We start from the raw sequence: 15,152 nt of genomic DNA, 5'->3' as shown, positions 1-15,152 counted from the left end.
GCTGTGATGGCTGGGGGGGCCTGTGAGCCAGGCGTCTTGCTGCAGTCAGAAGCACAAAGTGGGGGTGCAAGTGAGGGAAAGGCATGTGCTCCTGCGCTCATTGGTTCTGCCAGCTGAGGAGCCGGTTGGACGCGCAGGGTGTAACCTGAAGCGTGTGCGTCGGTCCCTCCACTGGTATTTTGTGGGGCTGCGGGGAGCTTTCCTCTAGGGCTGATGCCCATTTCTCTGCTCCTTTGTTGCAGTCTGAGGAAGACAAACAGCTGCAGGATGAATTGGAGATGCTTGTGGAGCGCTTGGGGGTAAGTTCTCTTTTCCCCCCATGGGCCTGTCCCCTTCTCCCCTCAAGTCACGTCTGTGTGTCAGGCAGCGCCCCCAGCCTTTGGGTCCATTCCGGAGGGGCAGTGTCAGGATCCCCTCAGTATTGGAGCTCCCCTTCAGCAAAGCCCCTTTGAATGGGGGAAGTGGGTGCTGGATGTGCAGCTGTCGGTGGGAGTACAGTCTCCCCCTCTCACTCTCTGATGGCCGGGGAGCAGCGTAAGCCAGTGGCTGGTCTCTGGGTTTTGTCCCCTGGGATTGGAAATGACAAATCCCACGCTTCACAGCTTGCTGCTTATCGAAGAGATTTTTCTCCCCTGCGTACAACATTCACTCAGTAGTGACTTCACCTCCAATGCAAACTGCTGGCCTGTTACAGTCCCCGGCCCTCCCAGACCCCAGGAGCAGCACACGTTTAGTGCAAGACAGCTGCATCTTTTATTAAATGTCTCCTTTCTGGTAGGTAGTACTTTAGGGACCCAGGCTTTCCCTTCGCACCATTATAGCGATTGAGTTTGGTTAAGGTGCCCCTGCTGGGGGGAGAAGGGGGTTCACTATCAAATCCCTGACTGTAGAACTAGCTTTCTATGCCACAGTTTGCCAGCCTTAGGTGTATGGGCAAAGCTCACGTATTTCCCCAGATCTTTGTGTGGGATTAGCAGGTGCAGAGACTTTCAAGCTGCTCTGTGGAGCTGGTCTTTGTTGCTGTTTGTTACAGTGTTTGATGTGTTGTTTGACCCAATATGATACCAGTCTGTCCACCAAGGAGCCCCCCCCGGTGATTCACATCTGGCTGAGTCCCGCAGCAAGGTGCCAAAGTCAATAGACACCGGAGTCCTGTACGTTTCCAAATGAACTGGCTGGCTGGGCAGGTGTCTGACTGCTCAGCGCTGTGGCTGGCTGCCTGCGCTTGGAAGGAACAGGCAGGTCTGGGATGCTGCAGGCAGCTGCCACTTCCTGACAGATGCAGTTGATCCTTGCAGGAGAAGGACACGTCTCTGTATCACCCCGCCCTGGAGGAGTTGCGTAGGCAGATCCGTTCTTCCACAACCTCCATGACCTCTGTTCCGAAGCCCCTGAAGTTCTTACGGCCTCACTATGGCAAGCTGAAGGAGATCTATGAGAACATGGCTCCTGGAGAGAACAAGGTGAGGGGTTCCCAGCTGCTGCGTGTGGGGCTGGAATCACTGGGCAGGTGGGGATGGCAGTGCAGCAACCTGGTTGTGTAGAGTACAAGTTGACTGTTGCTATCTGTGTGCAAGCGGAGGAAAGATCTTAAGATAGCATCAGACTACACAGCACCTGCCACTGAAACGAGCACTGGACAGTAACAGGGTGATCAGGGGATCAAGCTCTGTGCATCGAACCCTGCGTATACTGGGTGAATTGCTAGGTGTCACGATTTGCAGTGATTCGGCAGCACATGTGCAGCTTGTCATGCCGCTAAAGTGTTTAGACTCAAACTGCATGCTGGGAGCTGTAGTTTCTGAGGGTCTCCCTGCCTGCTGAGTGCTGCAGTGTCCATGTGCTACTCTTCCACACTGAGGGTGCAGGAAGGGGCGTGGTGCTACTTAGCTCTCTGTGCTGGCATGGGGGTGACTGTCTCGGCACTTTCTCCCGCAGCGTTTTGCAGCTGACATAATTTCCGTTCTGGCGATGACCATGAGTGGGGAGCGAGAGTGTCTGAAATACCGGCTAGTGGGGTCCCAGGAGGAGCTGGCATCATGGGGACATGAATATGTCAGGTGAGAAATACTGTGTATGTAATGTGTGATCCAGTTCTGATTAAATGTCCCCCATGGTGGGGCTCGTCCCCCATTTCCCTTGGGAAACTGTTCCACAGGCTGGTTGGTCTGAGTCCAGGGTGATGAGCAGGGTGGATAGATTTCTCTGACAAGAAGACCTTGATAGTCAGCCGTGCCCATTCTTGTCTCGTTCCTTCTAGCTGCAGCCCTGTGAATAATATCCCTCCTTTCTGCTTACACCCAGATACGCCCACGCTGGGATCATTGCTTTCCCAGTTGCCTTGACAAACTAGGTAGATCCATCACTTTTAATGATCCCGCATAACCTCCAGCCCCTGAACTGTTTCTATGGCTTTTCTCTGTACTCCCGCCAACATGTCAGTATCAGTGTGGTAGTCTGAGGCACAGTGCCCCAGACAGTCTCCCCCCAGCTGTGTAGAATGGGGCTGCCCCCTTCCTGCTCCAGGACTTGAGTCCACTGGGATGGAGGTTCCCAGGGAAGGGGCTGTGCCCTTCTGGCCTATGAATAAGCATCTCAAAATCAGTCGTGTTTTTTTTTTTATTTTATTTTTTTTAAGATGAACATCTTATTCTTTGTCCATTTCACCAGACTCTCTTGGTCTGTTTGTATCATTTCTCTGTCCTCACTGGTATTTGCCGCTCCTTTCGATTATCAGTTTACAGATTTAATTAATGTACTTTTTACTCCCTTCTCTTTAATAAAGAAGGCTGGACCTAACACTGACCCTGTGTGTGCCAGGCTGGACCTAACACTGACCCTGTGTGTGCCCCCCCCCCCCCCAATGCATCTCCCCCCTGCACAACATCTGTACTTCACGAAATATTAGTATATCACCCTTTCAGCCAGTTTTAAGAATGTCTGGTTCTGCGGATCAGATTCCCCAAACAGGGACAGAGTGAAATTGACCTGATTCTTGTCAGTTTGGTGAGGGGGGACGGAAACAGCTGTGAAACAAAGCTTGTAAATTTCACTCTTTTCTTTATAAAGTGCTGAGCAGCTGCTGAGACCCTAAAGCCGTCTGTCAGCAAGCTCAGGTAGACGGCATTGCATTGGCTCACATTTAGAAAGTTATTTCCAACCACTAAGATTGGAAACTTTTTTTGAGCTAAAGCCTGTTTGGCCAGGTCCCTCCCTGAACAAGTCGAGTGGTTTTTTTGAGCCCTGCCTTAGGATACTTATTATGTGCACTGGCCTGTGTGTATTGAAGTTCCCCAAGTTGAATGAAAATCTCTGGACCAGACTGGGAGCTAATGAACCAGAATTAGAGTGTGGCACCTGTGCTTCCTCACATCCCAGAGAAAATGGAAAATCTGCCCGGTTGGATGCCTGCCCCAAAGAGCGTTTCTGTTTTCGTTGGTGTCAACAAAGTCAGTGGGACTGTGTGGGTGCTGCCCCAGGAAGCTCAGGGCTGGATGTTCAGGCATGGGTGTTTGTGAGAGGGCTGCTGGACTTCACTGACATGTCTGATCTGATTGGGAACCATCTCCTTGGAGGACTGTGAACTATCCAGCAACAGGCGTAACTCAGCCATGATCTCTTCTCCTCCCCCCCCACCCCCAGGATTTAGCCCCTTGTGGGCTGTTACCCTGTTCGGACGAGGGCATGCAGCTTCTGTTGAGCACTGCAGGGATCGCAGCCCTGTAGGAGAAGTGGTGCTGTAGCCGTCTTGCCCTGGGCGCCAGGTTGTTGCTTTGTGTTATGATGGTCTCTTTCCCTTTGCCCCCACAGACACCTGGCGGGCGAGGTTGCTAAGGAATGGCAGGAGGTTGATGAGGCGGACAAGGCCCAGAGGGAAACGCTGCTGACCCTGGTGAAGGAGATTGTGCCCTACAACATGGCCCACAATGCGGAGCATGAAGCCTGTGACCTGCTGATGGAGATTGAGCAGATGGACATGCTAGAGAAATATATTGACGACAACGCCTACTCCAAGGTCTGCCTGTACCTGACCAGGTGAGGGAGCTGGCTGCTCTGTGATGGGGATTGGCCCTTTGCCGTTTGAGCTCTGCCTGTCCTATTGAAAGCTGGAAACCACCCCTATGTGGTGCAGAAGTCCCCGGGTAGATGGCAGTGTGCCATGATTGCTGGAACACTTCCCGCTCTAGGTGACTGGGAGCGTTTGATACAGCTACATAAGAGCAGCTGTCAGAGTGAGCTGCTGAGGGGCTGGCTGGAGCATGCAGGGCTCTGTATGCTGGCCCAGATCTCCCCTCTGAGCAGTAAGACCTGTCTGTTCCTGGTCTCAGTAGCAGCTGGACTTACCTTCTTCTGTCTCCTTCCCGAAGCTGTGTGAGCTACGTCCCTGAACCCGAGAACTCAGCCCTCCTCCGCTGTTCCCTGGGAATCTTCCGCAAGTTCAGCCGCTACCCGGAAGCCCTGCGCCTGGCCCTCATGCTGAACGACATGGAGCTGGTGGAGGACATCTTCACCTCCTGCAAAGACGTGTAGGTGGAGATCGTCTTTTCAGAGCCGGGGCCCCGCTCGGGGAGGGAGCTGCGGTAGACCAGCCTCTGCCTTGTCGTCATGGGGTACAGATTCTACCACCTCCAGGTCCCCTCTCCTAGCCCAGGCCGGGAGCGACTGGGCGTTAGCACCACCTGAGGGGACTTGAGTGCTGTGGAATGAGTCTGGGGTCTCGGTTCACCTTGTAGCATGACAGGTGGCTTCATCGTTAAAACCACCATCACAATTGGCACTAACTGGTCCCTTGCTGGCAGCCTCAGCAGAGCGGCCAAGGACCAAACGGACCAGGGGCACTGGCCCCCTGCTGCTTGCCCAAGAGGGCCCCTCTGTTGGCAGTGCAATGGTGGGCACAGTTGCCCTTGTGCTGCCCAGGTTTCACTCGTTCAGGGCATTGACCTCTAAGGCTGCTGCTCTGGTGAAACCCCCTTGTCCTGCCCCTGTTGGGGTTGGACTGAAACTTGAGCCTTCTCGCTCCCCTCTGACTGCCGAGGATGGGGCATGAAATGAGCTCGACTAGCGTAACCTACACTAGAACAGTGAGACTCATGAGCCCCCTCTAGTGGTTGCTCCACATACGATAAGAATCTACTACAGCTGCTGACTAAGGGAGTTACTCCTGTAGCTCAAGCAGTAGAGACTTACGCTCTTTGTCTTGACGTTCCCATGCTCCAGCTCCGTTGACAGGCCTGGTGGGTTGGCTGTACCATTGTTCCAGGTATGGAGAGTGGATGGTGGGACGCCCCAGCAGTGCTGCCGTCCTCTCTCTGGTACTCTGCCCTGGCCCTGCTTGCTGCCTCTGCTGGGCCGGTTCTGAAGGGCTAAGCTTCAGCGGCTTTGCTGCTCTCTAGGCTGCTCCCTGCGTGCCCCTGGAATGGGAAGCTCCTTCCAGGCCGGCGTGGCAGCCAAGGCTCTGCCACGTGGGCGAGTGGGCAGGAAGCAGACAGGAGTTCCTGATGCAGGCGCTGTCTCTGGGCCTGACACGAAGCTGACTGGAAAGTTCCCTTTGACCTGTAGAGCAAGGTCCTCCCACAGGGCAGGGTCGCAGCTTGGCCCAGCCCCTGATGCCATCACATCTCCCTCTGGCTTGTGATGTAGGAGCTGCTCTTGGGAATTCAGGGGGATGGGAGAGCCATGGGCAGCCTGATTGGCTGGGTTTCCTCAGGCTGGGTCGGGTCTGTTTGAGGGGAGAAAGGAGCTGTACTGAGAGTACTCCAGCAGGTCTGTGCCAAGGGGAGGGGAGCCCAGGCCCTCACTGCCTGGTATTGACTCCCCCTCTCTCCCTCGCCGGTTCAGGGTCATCCAGAAGCAGATGGCCTTCATGCTGGGCCGTCACGGTGTCTTCCTGGAGCTAAACGAGGACGTGGAGGAGTATGAGGACCTCACCGAGATCATGTCCAACGTCCAGCTCAACAGCAACTTCCTGGCCTTGGCCAGAGAGGTGAGGTGCCTGGCCCGGCCTCCCAGCAAGCTGGGGTGGGGTGGGGAGAAGGCTCAGGGCTGCACCCAAGGTCCCCAGCTGCTGGGTGCTGGCACAGAGGCCAGGCTGCCCGCAAACTGAGACTCCTGGGGGGAACAGACACTCCGACTTGTAGGGGGGGTTGTCAATGCGTCTGGTCTCCCGCCACCCCCAATACGTGCTTGGTCGCCTCAGGAAGAGCCCCTGTCTGTGCACGGCAAGGAGCAGGCTGCAGGGGACTCCGTTGCTGCTGCCATTCGCACTGTCCCTTCGGAGGGGCTGAGTGTGTGGCTGGTTTGGCTGGGGGGGTGACTTCCTCCTCTCTCCTCCTCTTTGCAGCTGGACATAATGGAGCCCAAAGTGCCAGATGACATTTACAAAACACACCTGGAAAATAACCGTAAGCGAAAGCTGCATCTCCTTCTTCGCTTCCTCCTGCATGGGGGTGGGACGTCGCTGAGCGCAGGCGTAGCCAAGTGGGCCGCCTTGTCCTAGAGCACGCGGGCATCTGGCCGGTCGTGTGTCGGGACAGGTCCATCTGCAGTTGCAGCCCCGGAGTCGCACTGTCTATGCAGCGCCCCCCTGTGTTGCGCTGAATTGGCTTGGGCTCCTTGGCCATTCCCGGGGGCTTAGCAGGGTGAGGAGGGTAAAAGAACCTCCGGGATCAGGCACTCGAATGTTCGGGGCCCTACCGAGGGCCGGGCACGGATAGACGCTTCCGAGCTCTCTGGGCCTGGCGAAGCTGCGTTGTGACGCTCTGCCCGGCTCGCTCTGGTTTCTGCTCCCTCAGGGTTCGGCGGCAGCGGCTCCCAGGTGGACTCTGCGCGGATGAACTTGGCCTCGTCCTTCGTGAACGGTTTTGTGAACGCGGCCTTCGGCCAGGACAAGCTGCTGACGGATGACGGCAATAAATGGCTGTATAAAAACAAGGATCACGGTGAGCGGGGCAGGACAGGGCGGTTGGACGCTCACTGCAGCTGGGACTGGGCCCTGCAGGAGGTTTCCCAAATGGCACCTTGTATCTGGCAGTGTCCGGCAGCTTTTCCAAGGGATGCTTATGTTCCCTGAGCCCCATGCCTGGAATGTTCCCTGAGCCCCATGCCTGGAACTCCTGAGCCAGCCTCTCGGCCCCTAAGCCCTCGCTCCTGTGGGTTAAATAACCAATCCTGCTGGCTCGTGCCCGCAACTCCCAGGGCCACCTGATCCTAATGGGGAGAGCGCCCTGTAGGGGTCACGCCGGCTGACAGCCACGTGTGAACTTGAATGTAGAATGGTGGAGCTGGGGCGTCTGCTGTAACTCATGGGGACTACATATCCCAGCATGCAACATTCCAGTTGGCCCTGATTTGCCAGGCTGCACTGCATGCTGGGGCCTGGAGTCTTCACAGGCCACCTCTCTGGGTTTTAGATGAAGGCAGCTTGTTTTACAGGCCTGCATGCCTGCCTGCCTCCCCCGTACATCTCTTCCCAGGCCCTGCGTGGAGGTCTCAAATGCCACCTTTGCATGGAGTCAAGGCCAAACTACTCCAGCAGCCTGTGACAGAGGAATTGACCCTTGTGGAGTATCCAGACCGACTGTCTGGGAGAACGGAGCTGCCAGCGAATGTGCTGCAGAGCTCTGTGCCCCTCTGTCCCTGGGGCTGCTCCCTGATTGGGCCCCCAAAGGCAGCAGAGGGAAACCAAGGCTACAGAAAGAGCTGAATGCCCCAGTGGAATTGTTCTGAGGAGCTCCCCCATGCCCAGCATGTTAGGAATACGGGGTGTGCAAGGGAAAGGAGCCACTGGGGAACCCCAGCTCCTGTCTGGGGGCGTAGGGCCCGGTCGTGATTCCAGGTCTGACATGGGGGCTTCTCCTTGTGCTGCAGGTATGCTGAGCGCTGCAGCCTCGCTGGGGATGATCCTGCTGTGGGACGTGGATGGGGGGCTCACGCAGATCGACAAGTACCTGTACTCCTCCGAGGACTACATTAAGGTGGGTGGTGCTGCTCTGGGCTCGGGCTAAGGTGCAGCCCCACTGGCCATGGAGCCATGGCTCACATGCTGGCACGCCTGGTGACATAGCTGCAGGGCCAGTCCTGCCAGGGACATAAGTACCAACCTCAGTCCGCCCAGCTGAATGCTTCACCCTGCCTGAGAACTGCCGCATTGTTCTCCTCCTCTCTGGGTCCCAAGTGGTGATTGGCAGCACAGTGCTCCCTGGCTGAAGCTTGGCTCATTGAGATTCACTAGGGGGCCCCAATGCCCCCTTAATGCAGAGGCATGACCTTTGAAGACTACAAGTCCCAGCAGGCAATGCACCTGATCTGGTCCCAATGGAGCATTGCATGATGGGGCTTGTAGTTCCCACAGACTGCACCTCTGTGTGGGTTATGACCAATGCAATCTGCCTACTTTTGTGTGAGTTGGGTGTAGCCCTGTGGGTAGACCCTGGGCGCCCCCCGTTGCGTGTGGTGCAATAACTGCATGTGCCAGCTGTCCCCAAGGCAGCCCCATGATGGTCTGGCTGATGGTGCCTTTATCCTGCAGTCGGGAGCCCTGCTGGCTTGTGGCATTGTGAACTCGGGGGTGAGGAATGAGTGCGACCCTGCCCTCGCTTTGCTGTCCGACTACGTCCTCCACAACAGCAACACCATGAGGATCGGCGCCATCTTTGGGTAAGGGCCTGCCCAGCCCCTGCTCCCGCCACAGGGGCGGCTCCTGTGGCTAACGCTCCTTTGGGATTCTGTTGCAGGCTGGGACTGGCCTACGCTGGGTCCAACCGGGAAGACGTTTTGACTCTGCTGCTACCCGTGATGGGAGACTCCAAGTCCAGCATGGAGGTGAGGGCTCAGGCTGGGCCAGCGCGCTGATCTCGGGGGTGGAAGAGGGTCGACACCATCATGGCGGGAGTATTGACATTGGCTCCAACCCGAGCTCTGGCCCCGCCTCTCAGCAGCTCCCCAGCATGGTTGGAGGGTAGCGGTGATAAAGGACAGGTGGGGGCAGTGGGTCCCTGAGCTGCAGCTCCTCAGGATACTCTGCGAAATGGGACCCTGCAGCATCCCCAGGGTCTCCCCCCACAGTCTGTGGGAGCCAACAGGAGCAGCCCAGTCTCCAGAGACCTCTGGGTGTGAACGCAAGTCCTCAGACCCTCCACTGCCCAAGCATTGAGGTTGCTTCACATGCTCAGCTCCAGTTGCTTCAGCTGTTCCTGCCCCCATTTCCCTCTCCCCACAACCCAGAGGCTGCTCCCAGTGCGAGCCCCTCTGAGCAGTCCCCCAAAGGCTGTGGGGGGCAGGCAGGGCTGTTACTCAGTGAGCTCAGCTCTCCCTCCTTCCCGCCCCAGGTGGCCGGCGTGACGGCCCTGGCCTGCGGCATGATAGCGGTGGGCTCGTGCAACGGGGATGTCACCTCCACCATCCTCCAGACCATCATGGAGAAATCGGAGACTGAGCTGAAGGACACCTACGCCAGGTGGCTGCCGCTCGGCCTGGGCCTCAACCACCTGGGTAAGGATGGGCTTGGGGCTCAGCAGGTCTGCGCATGGTGGCAGGGGTGGAGCGGGCTTTGGCGGAGCCGGGGGTGACTTGGGGGCTGTGGCAAGGAGGGCGTGGCCTTTCCCACCTCACCAGGGCACCGTCACTGTCTGAGCCGGTTCTCGAGGCTCAGAGTGCTGATGGGCAGGGGCTCCTGGCTGACCTGAGGGGGTAGCACCATAGATCAGGGACTCGACCTTTTGCCCACAGGGTGGTTCATGAAAACCTTGCTCTGTGGCCCATTCTATCCCATAATCCTTTGCAGCTGCCAAGGACTACCATTGGGTTCTGAGAGGCAGCAGTGGGAGGGGCTATGGGTGGTGGGGCTGGTGTACCAGTTAGAGCTGGATGCTGGGGGTGTGTGTGTGTGTGTGTGTGTGTGTGTGTGTGTGTGTGTGTGTAAAAGTCCCATTTGTTGCAGGATCTGGAATGTTCTGAGCAGGTCCAGCCATGCCCCAGGCGTGCACTGCGCCCCCGGGTGCAGAAACACCGGTGCTGCTCAGGACCCTGCTGGCTAGGGACGCTCATTGAGGAGCTTGGGACTTGCTGGTTTGAGCCCCCCAGCCAGGCGCTGGAGCCTGGCGTGTGTCAGCAGAGGGCCTGGGGCCGTGCTGCTCTAACGGGCTGCCCTGTGCTCTCCTCGGCAGGGAAGGGGGAGGCCATCGAGGCTATCCTGGCGGCGCTGGAGGTGGTGTCGGAGCCCTTCCGCAGCTTCGCCAACACGTTGGTAGACATCTGCGCCTATGCGGGTGAGTCTCTGGCCAGCTTGGCGGGGAGGGGGGGTGGGCTGGGCCAGTGCCCAGAGTCACCATAGTCTCTCCTTCCCCCAGGCTCGGGGAACGTGCTGAAGGTGCAGCAGCTGCTCCACATCTGCAGCGAGCACTTCGACACCAAGGAGAAGGAGGAGGACAAGGAGAAGAAGGACAAGAAGGAAAAGGACAAGAAGGAGAGCTCGGCTGACATGGGCGCCCACCAGGTGGGACAGGCGGGAGGGAGCAGACGAATCCCCATTGCTTGGACCCTTTCCTGGTGGGGAGACCACTGGGGATCTCTCTTGGCCCTAGTGGATTTGTGGGAGGGGGACGGGCCTGCAGCAGAACTGCCCATTGTGTGAACCTGCCAGTGCTGGCGATGGGCAAGGGCAGCTCCCTGGACCGGAGATGAGAGCTTGCCAGAGGGGTCGAGTGGGCTGGGCAGGGTGGGGTCTCTGCACAGCTGAGCCACGGACACCTGCTCCCCAAGGGGAGCTGTACTAGAAGGGGTGCACGGGCTCAACGTGGAGCCATTCGTATTGGGGGAGAACCATCTTCCTGACTCCTGGGGGAAGGGGGATATAGCCCCGCTCTAGGTTGGTCCCACGTGGCCTGGGGAGCCTGTGGTGGGCAGGTGACGGAGCTCCCTGGCCAATTCTCCATCTCCTCTCCCGCAGGGTGTGGCAGTGCTGGGGATCGCGCTCATCGCCATGGGGGAGGAGATCGGCGCCGAGATGGCTCTGCGCACGTTCGGCCACCTGGTGAGTGACGCTGCGGGACAGGGCGCTCTGCCTCGGGGGCTGCGGGGCAGAGCGAGGGAGGTGCCCGGAGCTGAGCCGAACGCCAGCGAAGGGCTCGGTGTGGTGGAACTGGATCCAGGCTGGGAAGGGGGGACGCACACGAGAGCGGGCACAGGAGTGTGTGGGGAGCGCCAAGCTGGGGCGCTGCCCTCAAACCTACTGCGTAACCCTCTGCCCCACTCCCAGCAGGCCAGGGCCATGTCCGCTCCGGGTGAGGCCTTGCTTCTCCTCTGGTCCCCTGGATCCGGTCCTGACCCTGCTGCAGCAGAGGGCCCCTGTAGGATTTTCGTTTGCTGCAGCCCTGGGGCAGTTCCAGGAACTCTGGGAGTGGCTGCAAGTCCCTGACTCGTGAGTGGATTCAGGGACGAGGAGAATGGCCTGGGCCAGGCGGCCTGGGAGTGATAGTCCCTCGCCCTGGTGGCTAATGTCTCCCTCCTCCTTTCTGTGCAGCTGAGGTATGGGGAGCCCACCCTGCGCCGAGCCGTGCCCCTTGCCCTGGCGCTCATCTCCGTCTCCAACCCGCGCCTTAACATCCTCGACACCCTCAGCAAGTTCTCCCACGATGCTGACCCCGAGGTCTCCTACAACTCCATCTTTGCCATGGGCATGGTGGGCAGCGGTAAGGGCTGCGTGGGCCCGGGGGCGCCGAGCGGGAGGTGGGCCGGTGACGGAGTTTGCTTCTTGGGACACCCCTCGTCGTCCAGGCTGCGTTCAGGGGGTTCCTGGTCCGAGCGCAGCAGCTGGTAACTCGGCTCGGTGTGTCAGCGGGTCGGGGGAGGGGCTGAATAGCTTCGGTGCCCTCTTCCAGCGGCTGCATGAAACTGACTGCCCTCGCCTGGTCACCTGTCGCTGGCGGGCGGGCGCCTTACTGTCAGCTGGGCTGCTGGTCAAATACTGCAGCCTCTGATGGGTGCTGGGTGAGGTTGGGAAAGGCCCCTGGGCACAGGGGAGCTGGGCCTGCTGGAAGCAGCAGGGCCGGGGGGGCAGGATCTCTGGGGGCGGGAGGTGGCTGATGGGCCCTTGTGCCCCAAGGCTGTTGGATGCAGTGTGTGGGTTATGCCAGCAGGGGGGGCTGCATGTGGCCCAGCACCCTGGGAGAGACTGTGTCCTGCGCTGGCTGGGAGGGGGTTGGATGCCTGTTCCCAGGGCTTCCCGCTCACCCCGTTTCTCCTCTTTGCAGGCACCAACAACGCCCGGCTGGCTGCGATGCTGAGGCAGCTGGCCCAGTACCATGCCAAAGACCCAAACAATCTCTTCATGGTGCGGCTGGCCCAGGTGACTACTGGAACTGCTGGTCCTGGTTCCCTCGGGTGGGTGGGGGTTCCGGTGCTCTGAGCGCTTTCCAGCTGCATCTTGCCCCAGAGGTCAGCTGGACTGATCAGCCGCTGGGGGATAGCGCCTGCTCAGTGAGTGGTGGGCCTGGGGCGTCACTGTCTGGTCTTATGCCATCCTGGCCAGGAGCCCTCTGTGCTCACGTGCTCTTTGCTTGCTGTGCAGGGTCTAACCCACCTTGGGAAGGGGACACTCACCCTGTGTCCCTACCACAGCGACCGCCAGCTGATGAGCCAGGTGGCTGTTGCGGGGCTGCTGACGGTCCTGGTGTCCTTCCTGGACGTGCGCAACAGTGAGTACCTGTGTGTCTGATCCTCCTGGAGAGGAGGGAGCCAGCAGCCGGCCCCTCAGGCAGGCTCCTGGGACCAAAGGGATGTTATTCCCGTGTGGAGGTGGGGCAGATGGCCGCTCCCAGCCCCAGGGAATCCCCTGCTGTGTTGGTTGCTGGCAGGCTCTCCTAGCAGGCAGGCTGCCTTGCCTTTCGCCTGTGGAGTGGATGGGTGGGGCCATGCCTGCGATCCTGGTACTGAGGGTGCTGCGGCCTGTGGGGATGCCTTGCCATGGCAGGTGGCAGCAGCCAGGTGACCAAGACCTCGCTTTGGGCTGAGCATTGGGGGCCTAACGCTTCTTCTCTCTCCCCCTAGTCATCCTGGGCAAATCCCACTATGTTCTGTATGGGCTGGTGGCTGCCATGCAGCCGCGCATGCTGGTGACCTTTGACGAGGAGCTGCGGCCTCTGCCGGTGTCGGTCAGGGTGGGGCAGGTAAGGAGGCATGGTCCCTCAGGGATCTGGCTGGGGAGAGAGGTCTGTTTCCTCTCAGGAGCTGCTGGGTCAGTGCAGAGGCCATGATGGCTCATGCCAGGGATGAAGCCTCGCCAGCGCCTGTCCTGGCATCTGGGTCCCAGAGTTCGGTGGCTTGCGGGTGATACGTGGTGGCCGGGATGCCTCTGTGCCCTCGGCTCTAACCTCTCGCCTCCTGTCCAGGCTGTAGACGTGGTGGGCCAGGCGGGCAAACCGAAGACCATCACTGGCTTCCAGACGCACACGACGCCGGTGCTGCTGGCACACGGCGAGCGGGCAGAGCTGGCCACAGAGGAACATCTGCCAGTCACCCCCATCCTGGAGGGTTTCGTCATCCTGCGCAAGAACCCCAACTACGATGTCTGAGCTGACACGGGGGATTGGGGGGAGACAGCACTGGGCAGCGCCTGATGGGGGCAGGCGCTGGGCATCACACTGGGGGAGAGGGGCCCAACTCCCCACTTGCTGGTTTTGTTACTGAAAGAGCTGATTTAAAAAATAAACTCGAGAGAGAGACTGGTGCTGCTCATTGTTTGCTCTGGGAGCAGCATGTGTGGGCGGGGGGCTGGTCCCAGGCCTGGTCCCCTCTGTCCTGGACTACAGACAGGGAGTTGAGTAATGGCTGGTGCCTTGCCAGGGACCTGTAGTATCTGTCTCTCTAGCTATGCCCCGTGTGAGGGGCAATGAGCAGCGGATGTGATGGCTCAAGCCCCAGTGGCTCCCCCCCTTTCCCGGCTAGACAGACTCAAAGGAGGGTGGGAGGGGGATTAACCACTGGACCAGCTCACTGAGGGGTGGGTGGATTCGCCTTTGCAGGGAGACCTGGTACTGCCTTACTCTGGTGCAGGGGTGTCAGACTCGGACAGAGGAGAGTGCTAGGGCCGCTTGTTAATTCTAGGCCATGATACGCACTCTGGACTCTGAACTCCCCCCGTGCACACAGACCCCCCCCACACACACACACAGTCGCTTGGAGCCGCGATGGGTGGGTGAGTGCAGGGCGCTGACGCTGGGGAGGAGGGGGAGAGGTTTCCTCGTTTGTCCCCTTTCTGGATATGCACATCCCAGGCACTGCTGGTCACGGGCAGGCTATGACCCTCCTGGCTTTCTCCCCCACCACTTTCTGGCCCTGCAGGATGGGCAGGAATGGCGAGGGGCAGTGGGTGCCCCTGGCCCCATGGAGCTGGTGCTGCCTGGCAGTGCTGGGGGGGCTCTGCACAGGGCCAGTTTGCCCTTTTCCCTCCACCTTCCCTTTGGAGCACACAGTGGGGCTGCGCTCTTGGCTGATCCCACCCCGAAAAACATCTCCTCAATCTAAAGATGGCCTGAGATGAATGAGTGTGGGGTTGGGCCAGGGTTCAAGGTGGCAGAAATGGAGGCTGGGCTGCAACTGGCCGGAGCCCCGGGGCAGAGGGAGGTGCAATGTGGGGGTCTGGGAAAGGCTTCCCCCACGCAGGAACAGTGAGTGGAGATGCAGGGGCTCCCTCGTCGGCTTCCCTCAGCTGCAGTGGAAGTCAAGGCTCTTCAAACTGCCTCCAGTCGCCCATTTCCAGGGGTGCAGCCACGCTCCTGCCAACCGGCCCGTGCCTGGGACCTTCTGAAAGCTGGGCAGGGACAGGCGCTCGGCTCCTTTGATAAATGCAAAGTAATGCACACAAGGAAACCATAATCCCAACTGTACATATAAAGTGAGTGGGTCTAAATTAGCTGTTACCGCTCAAGAAAGAGATCTTGACGTCATTGTGGATAGTTCTCTGAAAACATCCACTCAACGTGCAGCGGTAGGCAAAAAAGCGAACAGAATGTTGGGAATCATTAAGAAAGGGATAGATAAGACAGAAAATATCATATTGCCTCTATATAAATCCATGGTACGCCCATACCTTGAATACTGCGTGCAGATGTGGTTGCCCCATCTCAAAAAAGATAGATTGGAATTGGAAAAGGTTC

General features: G+C 58.8%; 1 protein-coding gene across 1 annotated transcript; it reads left to right on the top strand.

Annotated features, from left to right (window-relative positions):
• Nucleotides 1-252: 252 nt before the first annotated feature.
• On the top strand, nucleotides 253-13,711 carry PSMD2 (proteasome 26S subunit ubiquitin receptor, non-ATPase 2). The gene is made up of 20 exons (XM_065411290.1): nucleotides 253-299; nucleotides 1,299-1,463; nucleotides 1,939-2,060; nucleotides 3,811-4,035; nucleotides 4,368-4,526; nucleotides 5,839-5,983; nucleotides 6,341-6,401; nucleotides 6,792-6,938; nucleotides 7,867-7,973; nucleotides 8,528-8,655; nucleotides 8,733-8,820; nucleotides 9,327-9,489; nucleotides 10,164-10,265; nucleotides 10,347-10,492; nucleotides 10,946-11,029; nucleotides 11,519-11,687; nucleotides 12,249-12,343; nucleotides 12,566-12,692; nucleotides 13,045-13,163; nucleotides 13,386-13,711. Exons 1-20 carry the CDS (start codon nucleotides 279-281, stop codon nucleotides 13,566-13,568), a joined length of 2,556 nt encoding a protein of 851 aa, XP_065267362.1. The 5' UTR covers nucleotides 253-278; the 3' UTR covers nucleotides 13,569-13,711.
• The last annotated feature ends 1,441 nt before the right edge of the window (nucleotides 13,712-15,152 follow it).

Source organism: Emys orbicularis, chromosome 9, assembly GCF_028017835.1.
Source record: "Emys orbicularis isolate rEmyOrb1 chromosome 9, rEmyOrb1.hap1, whole genome shotgun sequence".
Classification (NCBI taxonomy): domain Eukaryota; kingdom Metazoa; phylum Chordata; order Testudines; family Emydidae; genus Emys; species Emys orbicularis.
The sequence above is the reverse complement of the archived record's forward strand: the minus strand, read 5'-3'. Positions and strand labels throughout refer to the sequence as shown.

Coding starts and splice junctions, on each gene's coding strand:
- PSMD2 (XM_065411290.1), top strand. CDS start 279: ATGCTTGTGGAGCGCTTGGGG. Junction 4,036..4,367: donor GTCTGCCTGTACCTGACCAG/GTGAGGGAGCTG, acceptor TCCTTCCCGAAG/CTGTGTGAGCTACGTCCCTG. Junction 6,402..6,791: donor AACACACCTGGAAAATAACC/GTAAGCGAAAGC, acceptor CTGCTCCCTCAG/GGTTCGGCGGCAGCGGCTCC.